At 33.5% G+C, this 19,380-nt stretch overlaps 1 protein-coding gene across 1 annotated transcript; it reads right to left on the reverse strand.

Annotated features, from left to right (window-relative positions):
• Positions 1-316: 316 nt before the first annotated feature.
• LOC105865675 (olfactory receptor 6C70) lies at positions 317-3,236 on the reverse strand. The gene is made up of 2 exons (XM_076007843.1): positions 2,335-3,236; positions 317-365 (listed from the first exon to the last, which is right to left on the reverse strand). Exons 1-2 carry the CDS (start codon positions 3,234-3,236, stop codon positions 317-319), a joined length of 951 nt encoding a protein of 316 aa, XP_075863958.1.
• Positions 3,237-19,380: the final 16,144 nt, after the last annotated feature.

Below are 19,380 nucleotides of genomic sequence, written 5' to 3' on the forward strand. Positions count from 1 at the left end.
AAACTCACAATTTCAGCTGGGGATTTTAATAAAATGAAAAAATTTATTTTTCAGTAAATTGATCTTTCAAAACTGAGCTTCCATGAGAGAATTAAGTACCACATAAAAATATTCCCAGAGAAAAAGCAGAGTAAATTAAACAAAATTAATTTTCCAAATGACTATATTGAATAGTACAGTACAGTGATTGCATATAATATGAATAAAAAAACTGTTGTGTGGCTTTTCCTTTTTCTATCCCTTTAAAGACTTTGAACCTATGTGTGTCTTTCTAGTAATAACAAAAAATTATGGGAAGTTTCTTCAACACATTATCTTATGCATTTATCCTTTCCAGTTCTTTTAGACAGAATGACAGCAACAATCATTGTCTTGATATTTGAGAAATAATTTGTCTTTTTAATTTTGTGTTATCGTCTTGTAATTTATTCTGAAGATCAGAGTTTGCCAATAATCTAGTAATAGATTTTATTTGATCCCTTCATGTTGTCTTTTCTCACTATTATTAAAATTAATAGGCACATATTTCCAGGAATATTGACTAAGGAAATGCATACTAATTATATGCATACATAAGAAAAAATTCTGGTGACATATATGAAAGATAATCTTGTGCTAGTAGCTTAATCACCACCATGGTATAAATCAATTGGTATAATGGCATAACCACATAGTCATCAGAAAAAATAGAATGTGGTATATACATGTTCTAAGAGCTGACACTTTGGAGAAAAAAAGAAAACATAATTTTATACCCCTAGTTTGGAGGAAATTAAACATAATTTTATCTTTAAAGTTATTTAAATTTTAAGATATTTATATTCTATACAATTTACTTTGAAAATGAATACAGAATTAAAAACTAATAATTATGTAACAGGAAATAAAATTCATCAGATATTCCCACTTACTCAATACATTATTGATATGGTCAGGAGATTAAACTTGCTTATATGCTCTTTTTTGGTTTTTTGGGTTTTTTGTTTGTTTGTTTGTTTGTTTGTTTTTTGAGAGAGGGTCTCACTCTGTTGCCCTGGCTAGAGTGTTATGGCATCAGCCTAGCTCATAGCAACCTCAAACTCCTGGGCTCAAGCAATCCTCCTGCCTCAGCCTCCCGAGTAGCTGGGACTACAGGCATGCGCCACCATGCCCGGCTAATTTTTCTATATATTTTTAGTTGTCCAGCTAATTTCTTTCTATTTTTTAATAGAGACAGGGTCTCGCTCTTGCTCAGGTTGGTCTCGAACTCCTGAGCTCAAACAATCCGTCCTCCTCGGCCTCCCTGATTGCTAGGATTCCAGGCGTGAGCCACTGCGCCAAGCCCACTTATATGGTCTTGAAAAAGATTGTGTGTAGAATCAACTACATATATACGAAATCATATTTTATTCTCTACTGCAAATTTAAAAAGCTGTTCAGCATAAATAGTAAATCTCACACAAATGAAATGTATGGTTCACTTCAAAGGAAATATTGCTTTCTTACTATGTTGACAATTGACACTTTACAAAACAATTTTCTATATCACTTGTTAAAGAATAAGCTCTCTTGGATATTTTTTTTTTTTTTTTTTTTTTTGAGACAGAGTCTCACTTTGTTGCCCAGGCTAGAGTGAGTGCCGTGGCATCAGCCTAGCTCACAGCAACCTCAATCTCCTGGGCTCGAGTGATCCTTCTGCCTCAGCCTCCCGGGTAGCTGGGACTACAGGCATGCGCCACCATGCCCGGCTAATTTTTTATATATATATCAGTTGGCCAATTAATTTCTTTCTATTTATAGTAGAGACGGGGTCTCGCTCTTGCTCAGGCTGGTTTTGAACTCCTGACCTTGAGCAATCCGCCCGCCTCGGCCTCCCAAGAGCTAGGATTACAGGCGTGAGCCACAGCGCCCGGCCTCTCTTGGATATTTTAAGCATATTTAATAATAACAAAATTTGATTTATCTAAGACTTTTATAATCATGGCTTTTAAATAAAACAAAGTACATTTCTTCATGTTATTTAACAAATCCAGGTCCTCAAAAATATATATCCTATAATATAGCCAAAACCCCTCATTCATCTTATTTCAACATGCTTTTACAGAAAATGAATTTTGCAATTTTTTTTATTTCTGACATAGAAAAGTTTGCATATTGAATAACAGAAAGTTCAAACCAGAATAAAACAGAATCACAATAGTTTTGAGTCTCAGGCAAGCCAAAATAATACAAACAATTAAATATGACATAGCAATTATTTAGAAGAGTCAAATTAGTGTTTTGTTCAAAATTCCTTTTATGTCTTCATGTTAATTATTTCAAGAGTCTGAAGGAGAACATATCTTTCTAACTGCATCTCTAAAGGCCTGTTTCACTTGCTGATTCCTCAGAGTATAAATGAATGGGTTCAATAAAGGGGCAATTGATGTATTGAGCACAGCTACTCCTTTGCTTAAAGTAATTCTTTCATTTGCTGATGGTTTTATGTAGATAAATATACAACTACCATAAGTGATGGAGACAACAATCATGTGAGAAGAACAAGTGGAAAAGGCTTTTTTCTTTTGCTGAGCTGAAGGGAATTTTAGAATTGTCTTCATGATGTAAGAGTAAGAAAGAATTACTAAAAGCAGTGTGACAATGAGTATCATCACAGCTAAGAAAAAAGCAATCAGTTCCAGTAAATGTGTGTCTGAGCAAGAAAGTTGAAGGACAGGAGAAATGTCACAAATGAAATGATCAATGATATTTGAAGCACAGAATTCTAGGTTAAGAACAAAAATCAGTGGAGGAAAAATGACCAGGAATGCAGTTACCCAAGAACTTAGTACAAGCTGATGGCAGACTTTGTTGCTCATAATGGATGCATAATGCAAAGGTTTGCAGATGGCAACATACCGGTCATACGACATAGCAGTCAGGAGGAAAAATTCTGTAACCCCTAAGAATATGTAAAAAAACAACTGAGATATACAACCATTATAGGAAATGTTCTTTTCCTTGGTTACAGTGGTTATTAGGAATCTGGGGATGCAAGCAGTTGTGAATGAAATTTCCAGGAAAGAGAAATTACGGAGGAAGAAATACATGGGGGTCTTGAGTTGGGAATCCAGCAGAGTGAGGGCAATGATGGTCAAATTCCCTAAAATGCTCAGCATATAATTAAGAAGTAGAAATAAGAAAATTATAATCTGTAACTGATAATTATCTGTCAGTCCCAGAAGGATAAATTCTATCTGCCTTGTATGGTTCTTCATTTCTCTTTTGTCATTTCAGCCAAATTCTAAAGATAAAAAGATACAAAAATCAGAAACTACATGAGTATATTTAAAATCCAGGAAAAGATTTATGAAAGGATCCATATTCATAAACATATCTGTGTAAGAAGCAATACTCCATGGATGTTGAAGATATAATGTAGAACTATGCAACAGAAACTGTGAATGAAGAGTTTAAAAGAACTGTAACAGTCTACTATTAAATATTTTGAAAATTGATCTGTAAAACCCATAATAGCTGATTTTTTTCACTCTTCCAAATAATTATAATTAATTCCAAAATTTTCCAGTTGTTAAAAAATTAGAGATCTTGGTTTTACATTCAAAATAATTCATTCATTTTAAAATTATGAATTTCATCAAAAGAAAATTATACCAGTATAATGAATTAAGACCTACAGTTAAATTCTCAAACTTCATAGAACAAATATTTTCTGTAGGTTGTCTATTTGTGCTAATGATAGTTTCCTTGGCTATGCAGAAGCTTTTTAAATTTGATCAGATCCCATTTGTTTATTTTTGTTGCTACGGTGATTGCTTTGGGGGTCGTCAAGGATTCTTTGCCTCGGCCAATGTCTGAAAGGGTTTTCCTAACATCTTCTTCTAGGAGTTTTAGGGTTTCATGCCTTAAACTTATGCTGAAATTTTAAAAAAAATATCAAACTTTAGATTTTATATTAAAGTGATATTTATTTAGTGCCCCATTGTAGCCTCTTGCAATTTCTTTATCAACTACTGATGAAGACACAGAAGATGACCCCCAAAAGTATAGGAGTTTATATCACATCAAATAAATACTACTTGAATCTAGGAAAATAGAAACTGAATATTAAGCATATATAGCCACATTTACCAAAGATAAATATAAGGCTATTAAGTATGAAATGTCCTATTTCCTTAAGTACTAAGGTTGACAGTTGATTTCTCTTACATTTCACTTTGAGACTTCTTGTTTTACTTTTATTGTAAAGGTACATCCTCAGTTTTGAAAGCACATAGTGTGGCTTGTGATTATCTTTCAAATTTTTTTAGAGCAATTTTTGTGAGACCATAGATAAATCAAAAATTCATGTTATTTTTAAATACACAGTACGTCAATGGTTTGAAGAAGTTCTGTGCTGGTGATTTTAATCTTGAAAATGTGCCACGTGGGCAACCTGAGACCAAGGTGGATAATGGTGAGCTGAAAGCTGTAGTGGAAGCAAATCTATCTCTACCTAGGCGTGAATTAGCAGCAAGGTTTGATGTTACTATTCCAACCATATTGGACCGTTTGAAACAAATGGGCAAGATAAAGAAGCTGGATAGATGGGTACCACATGAATGAAATGATAGTCAGAAGAGAAATCATCTCAAAGTTTGCCTTTCTTTGTCATCATGACATAATGGCAAACCATTTCTACACCATATTATTATGCGTAATGAAAAATGGATTCTTTTTGACAATTGCAAATGTTGGGCACAATGGTTGGATAAAGATGAAGTGCTGAAACACAGTCCAAAACTGAGAATTCATCTAAAAAACCTAATGGTAGTGTCTGTTCGGTGATGTAGCATTGGTATTACCCACTACAGCTTTATGAAACCTGGTCAATCCATTACAGCAGATGTTTACTGCAACCAATTGTATGAAATGATGAGGATGCTTGTGATTAAGCAGCTGAGATTGGTCAAGAGAGGCAGGCCAATCCTCTTGGAAGGAAACGCTTGACCACATGTCACACAAACAACACTGCTCAAACTACAGCAGCTGGACTTGGAAACTCTCTGTCGTTCACCATGTTCACCAGACCTTGTGCCAACTGACTATACTTCTTCCAGCTTTGGACCACTTCTTGCAGGAAAAATATTCAATTCTCAACAAGCTGTGTAAAGTGCCTTTGTGATCTCATTGCCAGTAGCTCTCCAGTCTCCTTCGCTGCTGGCATAAACAACCTACTGTTAAGATGGCAAAACTGTGCTGATAGTTTAGGTGCATATTTTGATTAATTGTACTGCTTCTTGTTTGAGATATAATAAACTACACTTCTGATTCAAAACCAGACATTTCATATTTAATGACCTACTAAATAGAAAGAATCTATTTAGGACTTCAAAATTTTGTCACATTATCTATTACCTCAGGTCGCCAGCAATCACTCATAAATCTAATCAGTGTCTATTAATTTAAGGAAGTACTGGTGTAGGAAGTGTGTAATGATTTGGATGGGACAACAGCATTGTGATAGTATTTTATGTTTGCAATTAAAGGTTTCCACAGTATCAGATTGCCAATGATAAAAACTAAGGAGTAATAGTGCAGAAGTGTAGCAAGGGTGGGAGCCTGTTAGGAATTAGAAACTAGATTTAAAATTTCTTATATGGCTATGGATGTAAGAACAAATTAATGGCTACTGAGGAAAAGACAATCCACTCTTAACGTCTGGACAGATTTTTTGTTAAGAATGAATTTTTAGGCCGGGCGCGGTGGCTCACGCCTGTAATCCTAGCTCTCTGGGAGGCCGAGGCGGGCGGATTGCTCGAGGTCAGAAGTTCGAAACCAGCCTGAGCAGGAGCGAGACCCCGTCTCTACTATAAATAGAAAGAAATTAATTGGCCAACTAATATATATATATACAAAAAATTAGCCGGGCATGGTGGTGAATGCCTGTAGTCCCAGCTACTTGGGAGGCTGAGGCAGCAGGATTGCTTGAGCCAGGAGTTTGAGGTTGCTGTGAGCTAGGCTGACGCCACGGCACTCACTCTAGCCTGGGCAATAAAGTGAGACTCTGTCTCAAAAAAAAAAAAAAACAAAACAAAACAAGAATGAATTTTTAAATGTTAAACTGAGTGTCACGAACAAAAAGAACAGAAAATAAGAAAAATTAATATGGCTACATTACTAGTTTATATTTAAGTCAGAGAGATCTTTTGGAATTTCTACTCTATCACTTATTTCTAGTTATAAGGTCTTGGGAAAATTAATTAACTTCCTTACATTAGTTTTTATTTATTAAAAGAAGGTAAGATAGCTTTGACCTTGGTTATAAGGATTAAATGAGATGTATATGGAACATATCAATATCTAGCAACTGCTTAATAACCAACAAAGCGACCCACACTTATAAAAACTAAAAAGGTAGTCAGAGTTTTTTATTGTTTCAAGCTTCAAATAACTACAGGTGTAACAAGTGTTCCCTAATCACTGGAATCTGTTGATACTAGTGGGTCTTCTGTGTATTGGAAAGATATTCCATTTGTATTATGAAATAAATAATATAATTTATAAAAATCACAGTTTTGTAGTTAAACATAGCTTTCTATTTTCATATTGCAGCATCAGTTCTGAAAATGCAAATGTTTGCATGTTGAATTTTTTTCAAGTCTGCTTCTAAGATGCTGGGAAGTAAAACAGTAACAGGAAAAATTATAAGAAATTCTGCTTATGGCACCTTTGCTTAAAAACATACTATTGATATGTTTTAGTAATATTAACTGATATTTAATATTACTAAAACATACTGTTAAATTTTATTTTACTGCAGAGTAATAAATCTAACAACTTTCCAAACTTTAAGAGAAGAGTAAATAATGCTGCTCATCCAATTGATTTTTTATCCCAATACGGATGTAATATTAGCAAATTAAATGATGTTGTTTATGTTATTAAAATTTTGCACATCTTTTTCAAATTCTTATAAAACTCATTCACTAGGATACAAATATGGTTGATTTGTTTGAAATTAAACTGTAGCTAATATATTCTTTAGAAATTCCATTAATAACTCTTTATATAGTGAGAATACAATTCCTAGTATTTTTAAAGTACATATTATTTATGTAAAATATTTAAAAAACAGAAAACTTTGATAATCCTTAAAAAACATATTTTTGTGGGATAAAAACAATATCGGAAATGAGAAACGGACAAATAAAAAAATTAAAATTATAAGAGCAATTTCTGGCCATCCTTATGGAAATAAAGTTAGCAATTGAGAGGTAGAACAACAAACTCCTGAGGAAATAATCAACTATAAATTAGCAAAGTATAAAATATAAGCAGAAAATAGCTATTATGAAAACTAAAAGAATTATCAAAAATCTATGTTCCAACTTCAATAAATTCAAAACATTTATCCTGAAATCTGTAACCAATTAATATTATAAAGAGAAATTGCACATTATAAAATTCAATTAAAGATTTGATTGGTAGATAAAATAGATTTACTTTCTACTGATCTGATCAGCCCTGAGAATATGCAAGATAATAAACTAAAAGTATAACAAACATAAGATAGTTCAGGAATAGGAACAGTTAAACAAATTCCTAAAATGAAAAGCATGTTTAGAATGTATGAGGTAAAATTTTTCTTTCTCAAAAACCAAATAATTGAACTCCCATATTATGTAACAGCTGAATGTTATGTTATGGTTTAAGAGTGAAACATACAAAACAATCCAAATATTTAAAAATAAACAATTCTCCCATTCTGTAGACTGTCTATTCACTCTAATGATAGCTTCCTTGGCTGTGCAAAAGCTTTTTAATGATCAGATCCCATTTATTTATTTATTTTTTGGCTGCGGTGATTGCTTTGGGGGTCTTCTTCATAAATTTTTTGCCTAGGCCAATGTCTAAAAGGATCTTCCCAGCATCTTCTTCCAGAATTCTTAAGGTTTCATGCTTTAGGTTGAAGTCTGTAATCCATCTTGAGTTGATTTTTGTGAGAGATGAGAGGTGGGGATCCAGTTTCATTCTTCTGCATGTAGATAACCAGTTTTCCCAGAACCATTTATTGAAAAGAGATTCTTTTCCCCAATGTATATTTTTGTCTGCTTTATCAAAGATTAGATTATTGTATGCAGATGGTTTTATCTCTGGAATCTCAGTCCTATTCCAAGGATCAATGTCTCTGTTCTTGTGCCAATACAAGGCTGTTTTAATTATTATAGCTTTGTAGTACAGCTTGAAGTCTTATAGACTGATACCTCCCAGTTTGTTCTTAATTTGGAGATACCTCAAAGAGCTAAAAATAGAAATACCATTCTATCCAGCAATACCACTATTAGGCATCTACCCAAAAGAGCATAAGACATTCTATAATAAAGACATCTGCATCTGAATGTTTATGGCAGCACAATTCACTATTGCCAGGATGTGGAAACAACCCAAGTGCCCATAAATTCATGAGTGGATTATTAAAATTTGGTATCTGTTTACAATAGAATATTACTCAATTCTAAGAAATGACAGTGAGCTATATTATATAATATAAGCACTGCTTATATTATCCTGCATTGAGGTTAAGTACATTATCCAAAGTGAGGTGACACAAGATCAGAAGAATGGGCTCCATGTGTACTCACCATCAAATTGCCACTGACTGATTAACACTATGGTGCTCACATGATGGTAGTGTTCTCCAGGGATTAGAAGGTTGGAGGGGTAGACTCACAGCTAAGGGACACGGTGAGCATTGTAGAGGAGAAGGGCATGCCTCTATTCCTTCCTAGGGAGAGTCAAAGATATAAAATGTAACTGAAATGTTTGTACTCTCATAATTTCCTGAAATAAAAATAAAGAAATAAATAAACAATTCTTTAAATCATTTATTCATTCATATAATAACATTGTGAAAGTAAGGACATCTGAGAGTATTCATTCTCATGAAAAATATTCCAAGCATATTTTAGATTAAAATTTCCAAAGAAGTTTGCATAAGTGGATTTTATCTTTTATAAATGCCTACATATTATTCATGTAGCTATGATTTCTGCAAATGTATGCAAAAGTCTACCTAACGCATACAATAACACCCTTCAGGTATGGGCACACTAATAGCCCTGACTCAAACATTATGAAAGCTATCCATGAAACAAAACCATTTGCTCCCCCTTAATATTTTGAAATAAAAACTGTGATTAAAAATAAAATTTTTATAATGAGATATTAAATTATAGTGCATTTATATTTTTGATAAAATTAATCCAGTCATTATTAACATCTAGCAAAGGAAATAATCAAATACAATATTTTTTCTTAATCTCTATTTTGTTATTTAATAATAACAAAAACTAATAATGAATTCAGAAATTGATTATATATTTTAGAGTCATGTTTTCAACTAAAAAGTAGTGATGCACTCTATTTCCTTTTAATCAAACATTTATTATCAATTTACAAAATAGCTAAACTATTTCCAAATGAACTTAGAACATAAGTTTTGAGAGAAAAAAATAAACTATGTTATGTAATATATAGTATTCTACGATTTATCCTATTATCTCATATATGAATTCAGAAACTCAATGTTAACTTCTCCTCTTGTACTAATTTTCCAATGAATTATTTCCAGGCTTTAGTAGAAATGGTAGATGAGAGAACCATAGACAATTTAGTTTTTCTTCCTTGATTTTATCTCAATTTGGTACTGTTCATTTTCTAATACGTCTGTGCTCTAACATATACTTTTTCTACAAAATACATTGAATATTTCTGTAGATTCAGTGGGAATATTAGAGTAATTTCAAAACCAGAAAGCAGACATTTATTCTTCAACCAGAGCAAATTTGGCAATCAATAATCATCAGTGATAACTTGTGATTGTTCACATGTATTGATCAGAATCAACACTTACAAAGAGCTATTTTTTTTCTATTTGTTAAAATATATAAAACCAGTGAAGTCAATTCTCCAGGAAAAATATCTTTTTGACCTTGTTATGTTAGATCAACTTCTAAAATTGTTTAAGTTTCTTTATCTAGACAGCAGTACAATAAACAGTAGAATAAGCATTATTTCTTACATAATTCTGTAGTGTAGTGTCTGATTTAAATTCCTAAAGTATTAAAAATGCAGGTGCAGTGCATAAATGAAACTTCATGCTCTTGCACTCATCAATTCATAACATATAAATGAAGAATTATTAATGGTTTACTAAAAGAGAAATAATAAAGTACCATATTTGAATCACTGTTATTTTTTTGTGTGTAACTTACATCTTCTATTTTTGAAAGAAAAGTCACACCACTATGTTACTTACCATTAGCAGTATATGTTGGTATCTCTCTTTTTTTCTCTGGAATACATGAGCAATCATGATAAAAGGCAAATATAGTCACTGGAAAATAATATTTAATTTTTCAGCAGGAGATTTAACATAAAATAATATCTAAGGTTAATTCAAAACAGAAATCCAAATTGTGAATGTTTTGTAATCCAATTTTTCTTCACTCTCACGTGAATCTAACTACATAGTAGAGTTTATGTCGTGGACAATAAATATTTCTAATAATTTTCTCTTTTAATATCAGATAAATTATAAGATATTTAAAAATTTAAATCCAACTGTTACTACCTCACAAACCTTCTCAAAGATTATTAAAACTGAGATGGTTTGCTTGAAACTTGTGAAATATTTAATACTTTCCAATTAATTTAAAAGAGTGAATGCTTCTCTATGAGAAATCTCAGGGGATAGTGTCCATAAGGAAAAACAGGGAAGATTAGAAAATGTCCAAAACAGCCAGTTGGCCTTGTTTATCATTTAATTAAAATGATAGGTTTATTGTTTGAAGCATGATGATATAAAGTATCATTAGGTTTGTAACATTAAAAATAATCATTTCAAAACAATCATGAAGACACATATTCTGGATCACAGATACCACAATGATTTATTTTGAGGAATTTTTTCCTACAATATATGAATCTATCAGTAGGAGAACAGTATATGAGTACCTAACTCAAATATTACTACTTCTACTTATTTTTTTTCCTTTTATTTCATTATATTATAGGGATACAAATATTGTTAGGGTTACATATATTGCCCTTGCCATCCCTCCCCCCCACCATGCCAGAGCTTCAAGCGTGTCCAACTCCCAGGTGGTGCGCACACACCCATTATGTAAGTATACACCCTTCCCCACATCCCCCCTCCCACCTGCCCACCACCCAATAAAAGTTTTGGAGTTTTTCTTGACATTTTGGTACATTGTATACCATTGCCTCTCCCTATGAAGGGTTAGAAGTATTCCCTTCTATCCCTCAATGCTCACCACATCCCTAGGAATTGTGCTGCCATAAACATTCAGGTGCAGATGTCTTTATAGTAGAATATCTTATGCTCTTTTGGGTAGATGCCCAACAATGCTATTGCTGGGTTGAATGGTATTTCATTTCTAGCTGTTTGAGGTATCTCCAAATTCTTTTCCCCAGAGGTTGCACTAATTTGCAGTCCCACCAGCAGTGTAAGAGTGTTCCTGTCTCTCTGCATCCTCGCCAGCATTTGTTGTTTTGGGATTTATTGATACAAGCCATTCTCACTGGTGTCAGATGGTATCTCATTGTGGTTTTGATTTGCATTTCTCTAATGATTAGAGATGTTGAGCATTTTTTTATATGTTTGCAGGCCATCATTCTGTCTTCTTTGGAGAAGTTTCTGTTCATTTCCATTGCTCATTGCTTGATGGGGTTGTTTGATTTTTTTCTTGTTTATTCTTTTAAGTTCTATATAGATTCTTGTTATTAGACCTTTATCAGAAAGCAAATATTTTCTCCCACTCTGTAGATTGTCTATTTGACCTAATGATGGTTTCCTTAGCTGTGCAGAAACTTTTTAATTTGATCAGATCCCATTTGTTTGTTTTTGATGCAGTGGTGATTACCTTGGGGCTCTTCCTCAAAAATTCTTTGCCTAGACCAATGTCTGATAGGGCTTTCCCAACGTCTTCTTTCTTAAGGTTTCATGCCTTAGGTTTAAGTCTCTTATCCATCTTGAGTGAATTTTTGTGAGAGGTGAGAGATAGGGATACTGTTTCAATTTTCTGCATGTAGCTAACCAGTTTTCCCAGCACCATTTATTGAAGAGGGATTCTTTTCCCCATTGTATATTTTTGTCTGCTTTATCAAACATTAGGTTGCCGTATACTGATGGTTTCATCCCTAGTATCCCCGATCTATTCCAGATATTGATGCTTCTGTTCTTGTGCCAGTACCAGGATGATTTAACTATTATTGCTTTATAGTAAACCTTGAAGTCAGGAAGACTGATGCCTCCCAGTTTGTTCTTCTTACTTAAGATTGCTTTGGCTCTACGAGGTTTCTTCTGGTTCCATACTAAGTGAAGAATTATTTTTTCTAGATCTGTAAAGAATGCTGGTGGTATTTTGATGGGGATTGCATTAATTCTGTATATAACTTTAGGTAATATTGACATTTTAATGATATTGATTCTACCAATCCATGAACAAGGTAGATTTTTCCATCTGTTCAAATCATCTGCAATTTCTTTTTTTAGTGTTTCATAGTTCTCTTTGTAGAAATCTTTCGTATCTTTCATTAAGTATACTCCTAGATATTTAATTTTCCTTGGGGCTATAGTAAAGGGTATTGCATTTTTTATTTGAGTTTCTGCTTGATGGTTCTTGGCATATACGAATGCTTCTGATTTGTGTATATTGATTTTATAACCTGAAACTTTACCAAATTTATTTATTAAATCTAAGAGTCTCTTGGATGAATCCATGGGGTTTTCTAGGCATAATATCATATCATTGGCGAAGAGCGAGAGTTTGATTTCATCTGCCCCCACTTGGATGCCCTTACTACCCCTCTCTTGTCTGATTGCTATAGCTATGACTTCAAGTACTATGTTGAATAGAAGAGGAGACAGTGGGCATCCTTGTCAAGTTCCAGATTGAAGAGGGAATGATTTCAATTTTTCCCCATTTAGAATGATATTAGCAGTGGGTTTGCCATAAATGGATTTGATAAGTTTTGCCTATTTTGTTAAGAGTTTTTATCATAAAGGTGTGTTGGACTTTGTCAAATACTTTTTCTACATCTATTGCCAGAATCATATGGTCTTTGTTCTTGATTTTATTGATGAAGTGAATTGCATTTATAGACTTGTGTATGTTGAACCAGCCTTGCATCCCTGGAATAAAGCCCGTCTGGTCATGGTGAATTATTTTTTTGATGTGCTGCTGAATTCCATTTGCTAGAATTTTATTTAGAATTTTTGCATCTGTATTCATGAGGGATATTGGTCTGTAATTTTCTTTTTTTCTTACGTCCTTTCCTGACTTTGGTATCAAGGTGACATTGGCTTTGTAGAATGAGTTAGGAAGAATACCATCTTTCTCAATAGTGTTGAATAGTTTCTGTAGTATAGTAGGTATGAGTTCATCTTTGTATGTTTGGTAGAACTCTGAAGTGTAGCCATCGGGTCCAGGACTTTTCCATTTGGAGAGGTTTTTAATTACTGCTTCAATTTCTGAGCTTGAGATTGGTCTATTCAGGAGATCTGTTACCTCCTGGGTGAACTTAGGGAGGTTGTATGAATACAGAAATTTGTCCATTTCATCTTCGTTCTGTAGTTTTTCAGCATATAGATTTCTATAGTAATCAAATATGTTTTGTATTTCTGTGGTGTCTGTTGTGATCTCTCCTTTTTCATTTCTTATTGAGTTTATTAAAGTCTTTTCCCTTTAAGTCCTTGTCAGTCTAGCAAGAGGGCTATCAATTTTTTTATCTTTTAAAAAAAACAGCTTCTGGTTTTGTTGATCTTTAGTATAGTTCTCTTGTTCTCCATTTCATTCAGTTCCGCTGTGATCTTCATTATTTCTTTTCTTCTACTAGGATTGGAAGTTGTTTGCTTTTCTTTTTCCAGTTCTTTGAGCCTATTCATTAGGTTGTCAGTATCTAAGCTTTGTGTTTTTTGGATGTGACCATTAATTGCTATTAGTTTTCCTCTAAGGTAAGCTTTTGCTGTATCCCAAAGGTTTTGGTAACAAGTATCACCATTATCATTTTGTTCAAAGAAATTCTTGATTTCCCTCTGAATTTCTTCCTTGAACCAATAATTTTTCAATAATAGATTGTTTAGTTTCCATGACTTTGTGAGGCATTGAGTGTTTCTGTTGGAATTGAACTGTAATTTTATACCATTATTGTCAGAGAAGATACAAGGTATAATTTCTATTTTCTTGAATTTTCTCAGATCTGATTTGTGGCCTAGGATGTGATCAATTTTGGAGTAGGATCCATGGGCTGCTGAGAAGAATGTAAATTCAACTTTGTTTGGGTGGAATGTTCTATAGAGATCTGTCAGACCTTTTTGATCAAGGGCTCTGTTCAAGTCCATTATTTCTTTGCTTATTTTCTGTTTGGAGGATCTATCCAGATCATTCAGTGAAGTGTTGAAGTCCCCTGCTACTATACCAGTGTTGTGTAACATGGTGTTTAGATTAAATAAGGTTTGCTTTATGTAATTTGGTGCTCCTATATTGGATGCATAGATATTAAGAATTGTTAAATCTTCTTCTTGGATCTTCCCTTTCACCATTATAAAATGGCCTTCTTTATCCATTTTTACTTTTGCTATTTTAAAGCTTATGTTATCTACAAATAGTATAGCTACCCCAGCTTTCTTTTGAGTTCCGTTTGGATGATAGCTTTCCATCCCTTGACCTCCAGCCAAAAGGCATCTTTGTGGGTTAGATGTATGTCCTGTAGACAGCAGATACTAGGCTTGTGGATTTTTTCCACTCTGCCAGTCTATGTCTTTTCAGAGGACAGTTTAAGCCATTTACATTTATTGAGAGGATTGAAATTGGAGGAAGATTACCATTCATATTGTTGAGTGAAGACTTGTTGCTTTGTCTTACTCCTTGAGCCATCATGTAGTTTGAGATCTAAACTTTAATTCTTTGACAATTTTACTTTGAGGAGTGTCTATTGCCCTGTTCAGTTAGAGATGTGGGTCTGAAACTTCTTGTAGGGCTTGACTGACTTTGCAAATTCCTTCAGTGATTGCTTGTCTGAGATGGACTTTATTTCTTCCTCATAGATGAAACTTAATTTTGCCAGATAAAGAATTCTAGGTTGGGCTTTGTTCTGTTTTAGAAGGTTAAGGGTAGGTACCCAATCTCCTGGCTTGTAAGGTTTCAGATAAGAAGTCTGCTGTTAGTCTGATAATAATAGCATTATTAGGCATTTACCCAAAAGAGCATAAGACATTATATTATAAAAACATCTGCACCCGAATGTTTATAGCAGCACAATTCACTATTGCAAGGATATGGAAACAACAACCCAAGTGCCTGTCAATTCATGAGTGGATAATTAAAATTTGGTATAGGTTCACAATGGAATACTACTCAATTCTAAGAAAAGACAGCGAGCTAGCACTGCTTACACTATCTTGGATTAAGCTTAAGCCCATTATCCAAAGTGAGGGGACACAAAATAAGGAAAGTGGGCTTCACGTGTACTCACCATCAAATTGGTACTGACTGATTAAAACTATGGTGCTCAAATGGTAGTAGTGTTCACAAGGGATTTGGGGGTTGGGAGGGTAGACTCACATCTTAGGGATGTGGTGAGCATTGTGGAGGGGAAGGGCATACCTCTAACCTTTTCTAGGCATAGGCAAAGATATCAAATGTTACCAAAATGTCAAAGAAAATAAAATAAAAACATTTACTGGGTGCCAGGCAAGTGGGAGGGGGAGGAGGTGATGGGTATATACTTACATGAGTGCGATGTGCACCACCTGGAAGATGGACATGCTTAAAGCTCTGACTCGAGAAGGGAGGAATGCAAGGGCAATATGCGTAGCCTTAACATTTGTACCCCCATAATATGATGAAATTTTAAAATATTAAAAAAAAATAGAGAGTAAAACTGAGGAAGGGAAAGGTAGGAAAACTAATCTTTCTGGATTTTAGAAATTCTTCAAAATTTGTGAACAAATAATGGCTGCCTTTCTTCCTATCCAATGGAAGAAATTAAGATAAGTTCTAAAAGCAAACTCAAGGATCAGACAAAAAATAATATAATAGTTGATTTTTTATTAAACTACACTAAAATTGCCTAGTTACTTGGGGAAAAATTTTATATTCTCATACTTTAGGCCAAATTATAATGCAGATAGAGTATACATGTAAATATAAATAAAATAAGCCATAAAACTATTAGAAGAAAATATAAATAAATATATGACACGTTCAGGATCAGTAAAGACTCTCAAATAATGGTGGTAAATTTAGAAATAATAAATCAAAAGATGAATATATTTTATGACATATTAACCAAATTTTCTATATCTCGGCATGATAATAGTGGAATTAAATGTTAAATTGTGAAATAGGATTTCTAACATACCAGACTGGCAAAGGATTTTTTCTGATTCCAAAATAGTGATATAAAAACAAGCTGCCTTCACTCTCCCTTCTCACAAAAACACAAATACAAATATACAGTGCCAAGATCATCATAGCAATATCACAGAACTCAAATATGAAGATTAGACAGTTCCCAGGGCCACAGATAAATGAAAATACTTTGAATATGATGAGAGTCTCATATTTTCTCATCTGCACTGTCCCATCCCCAAATCTGCCTGGCACCAGGTGTGCAAAAATTGTATCCCAACTTATGGTTTCTACACTGGGAAAAAGTGAAATCAAAGTGGACAATCAACTTCACCATCTTGGGATCTATGGCAAGAGACTGAATCATCATGAAGACCTGAAGAAAGAAATGCTTTAGAGCACCCTGAGGCAAAGGAGAGAAGTGGGGCTACCATCCCTTGCCCTAAAAACACTGTTCTTTAACTCACACAAGGAGACTCTAAATCAGAGTAGTAGTTCAGCACCACCATGCTGTAGGAGGTATGTTTTGCAAGTCCCCAGGGCACAAATGCCTAGCCAGCCTTCCACACTGCTGAGATATCCTTTTTGGGACTGCCCCCATTTGGGACAGGCAGTGATCCAGTTCTTTACTAAAGCTGAAGCAAATATGGGCTTAAGGCACCATCTAGTGCAAAAAGTAGGCAGCAACATAGCAACCTAACAAATCTCCAAGCAACCATATCCAATAAAAGCCAAAACAAGCCATACAAAGAATGGAATAAATAATTAATTCTTCAATGCAAACACATAGATATATACCCACAAGAAAGAACAGCAAAAAAGGAACCAGGACCTCCCCATGAGACAAGAGAGGAGACTAGTGACTGGCCCTACGGAGATGGTGATATGTGCTCTTTCTCACCAAGAATTCAAAATACCAGTTTTAAGGAAACAGTGATCTTCATGATAATGCAAAAAAGCAACTCAGAAATGTATCAGGGAAATTTAACAGAGATTGGAATAATTAAACAGAAATCTTAAAACTGAAAAACACATTTGCTGAATTGTAAAATTCATTAGGCTCTCAACACAGAATAGATCAAGCAGAGGAAAGATTCAGTCACCTTAAGGTTGGGCTATTTGAAAACACATAGAGGAAAGAAAAAGAAAAAAATGTTGTGACACCCCCACCTCCACAAAAATAAAAAAATTACTCAGCACCTGTTTGTAGTCTCAGCTCCTTATACTCAGTAGAAAGATTACTCAGTCCCAGGAATTTGAGGCTGCAGTAAGCTATGATTGTAGCACTACACTCCAGAATGAGTGAAAGAGTGAGATCTTGTCCCCCAAAAATAAAAAGAAAGAAAGAAAGAAAGAGAGAGAGAAAGAGAGAGAGAAAGAGAGAGAGAAAGAGAGAGAGAGAGAGAAAGAGAGAAAGAGAAGAAAGAAAGAAAGAAAGAAAGAAAGAAAGAAAGAAAGAAAGAAAGAAAGAAAGAAAGAAAGAAAGAAAGAAAGAAAGAAAGAAAGAGAAAAAGAAACATAGATTACTCACACAATGTAGAAAATTACCTCAAATTAACAAATGTAAGAATTACTGGTGTTCAAGAGGAAGTTAAGCAAGAGGAAGGGTTAGAAAGCTTATTCAAAGAAATAATAACAGAAAACTTTCCAAACTTGAGAAAGATATAAATATCTATGCACAATAAGATCTAATAAAACAGATTCAAACCAAATATGACTACCAGAAGGCATATAATAATCAAAATCTCAAAGGCCAAAGACAAAGAGAGGATTCTAAAAACAAGAATAGAAAAGAAACAAATAAACATATAAAAGAGCTCCAGTTTATCTGGCCACAGAATACTCAACAAAAACTATACAGACCAGGATGAAGTGGGATGACATTTTCAAACTACTGAAAGAAAAAAACTGCCAAAGCTATCGTTCAAATATGAAGGATAAATAAAGTCCTTCCCTGGGGACAAAAAAAAAGCTGAATGAATTCACCACCGCCTGCCTTGTATAAGAAATGCTAAAGGAAGTTTTTCAATCTGAAAGGGAAAGAAAAAACTTATATGCAAAAAGAAAAAAACTAAAGATATAAAACCCACTAGTAAAAGTAAATACACAGATAAATCCAGAATATTCTAATATTTTGATTGTAGTGTACAATCGACTCATAACTATAGTATGAAGTCTAAAAGACAAACATATCAAAGGAATAATAGCTATGGCAACCTGTTAAGAGAAGGACAATGTATAAATATGTTAATTGAGACAATAAAATGTCAAAATGTGTGTGAGGGGGAGGATGTTCATTTGAGAAAATTCAATATCCCTTTATGATAAAAACACTCAACAAACTGGATATGGAAGAAAAATAGATAAAAATAATAAAGATCAAATATAACAAACCATCTAATACCATACTGAATGGGGAAAAATGGAAAGCCTTTCCTATAAGATCTGAAAAAAAGACAAGAATGCCCACTTTCACTGCTTTTATTCAACATAATAATGGAAGTTTGGGCCAGAGCAATTAGGAAAGATAAAGAAATAAATGCCATAAAAATATGAAAGGTCAAATTAACCCTGTTCACAGGTGGCATGATCTTATAATTAGAAAAATCTAAAAATTCCATCAAAGAAAAAAACTGTTATAACTAATAAACAAATTCAGTAAAGGTGCAGGATATAAAATCAACACACAAAAATCAACAGCATTTATATATGCCAATAGTAAGCAATCTGAAAAAAAAAAATAAAGAAAGCAATCTTATTTACAATAGCTACAAAAAAATATAAAATATCTAGCAAATGATTTAACCAAAGAAGTGAAAGATACGCACAAGGAAAACTATAAAACACTGAAAGAAGAAATTGAATAAAACACAAAAAATGGAAAGCTAATGCATGCAGATAGATTGAAAGAATATTGTTAATATGTCAATATTAACCAATTAACCAAATTACCCAAAACAATTTTTAGATTCAATGAGATCAC

The sequence above is a fragment of the Microcebus murinus genome, chromosome 10, assembly GCF_040939455.1.
Source record: "Microcebus murinus isolate Inina chromosome 10, M.murinus_Inina_mat1.0, whole genome shotgun sequence".
Classification (NCBI taxonomy): domain Eukaryota; kingdom Metazoa; phylum Chordata; class Mammalia; order Primates; family Cheirogaleidae; genus Microcebus; species Microcebus murinus.

Bases quoted from the DNA above. Each gene is read 5' to 3' on its own strand.
- LOC105865675 (XM_076007843.1), bottom strand. From the start codon at position 3,236: ATGAAGAACCATACAAGGCAGATAGAATTTATCCTTCTGGGACTGACA. The intron at 366-2,334 runs TGCAGTTAGAAA...ATCAAGACAATG, and splicing joins GTGAAACAGGCCTTTAGAGA to ATTGTTGCTGTCATTCTGTC.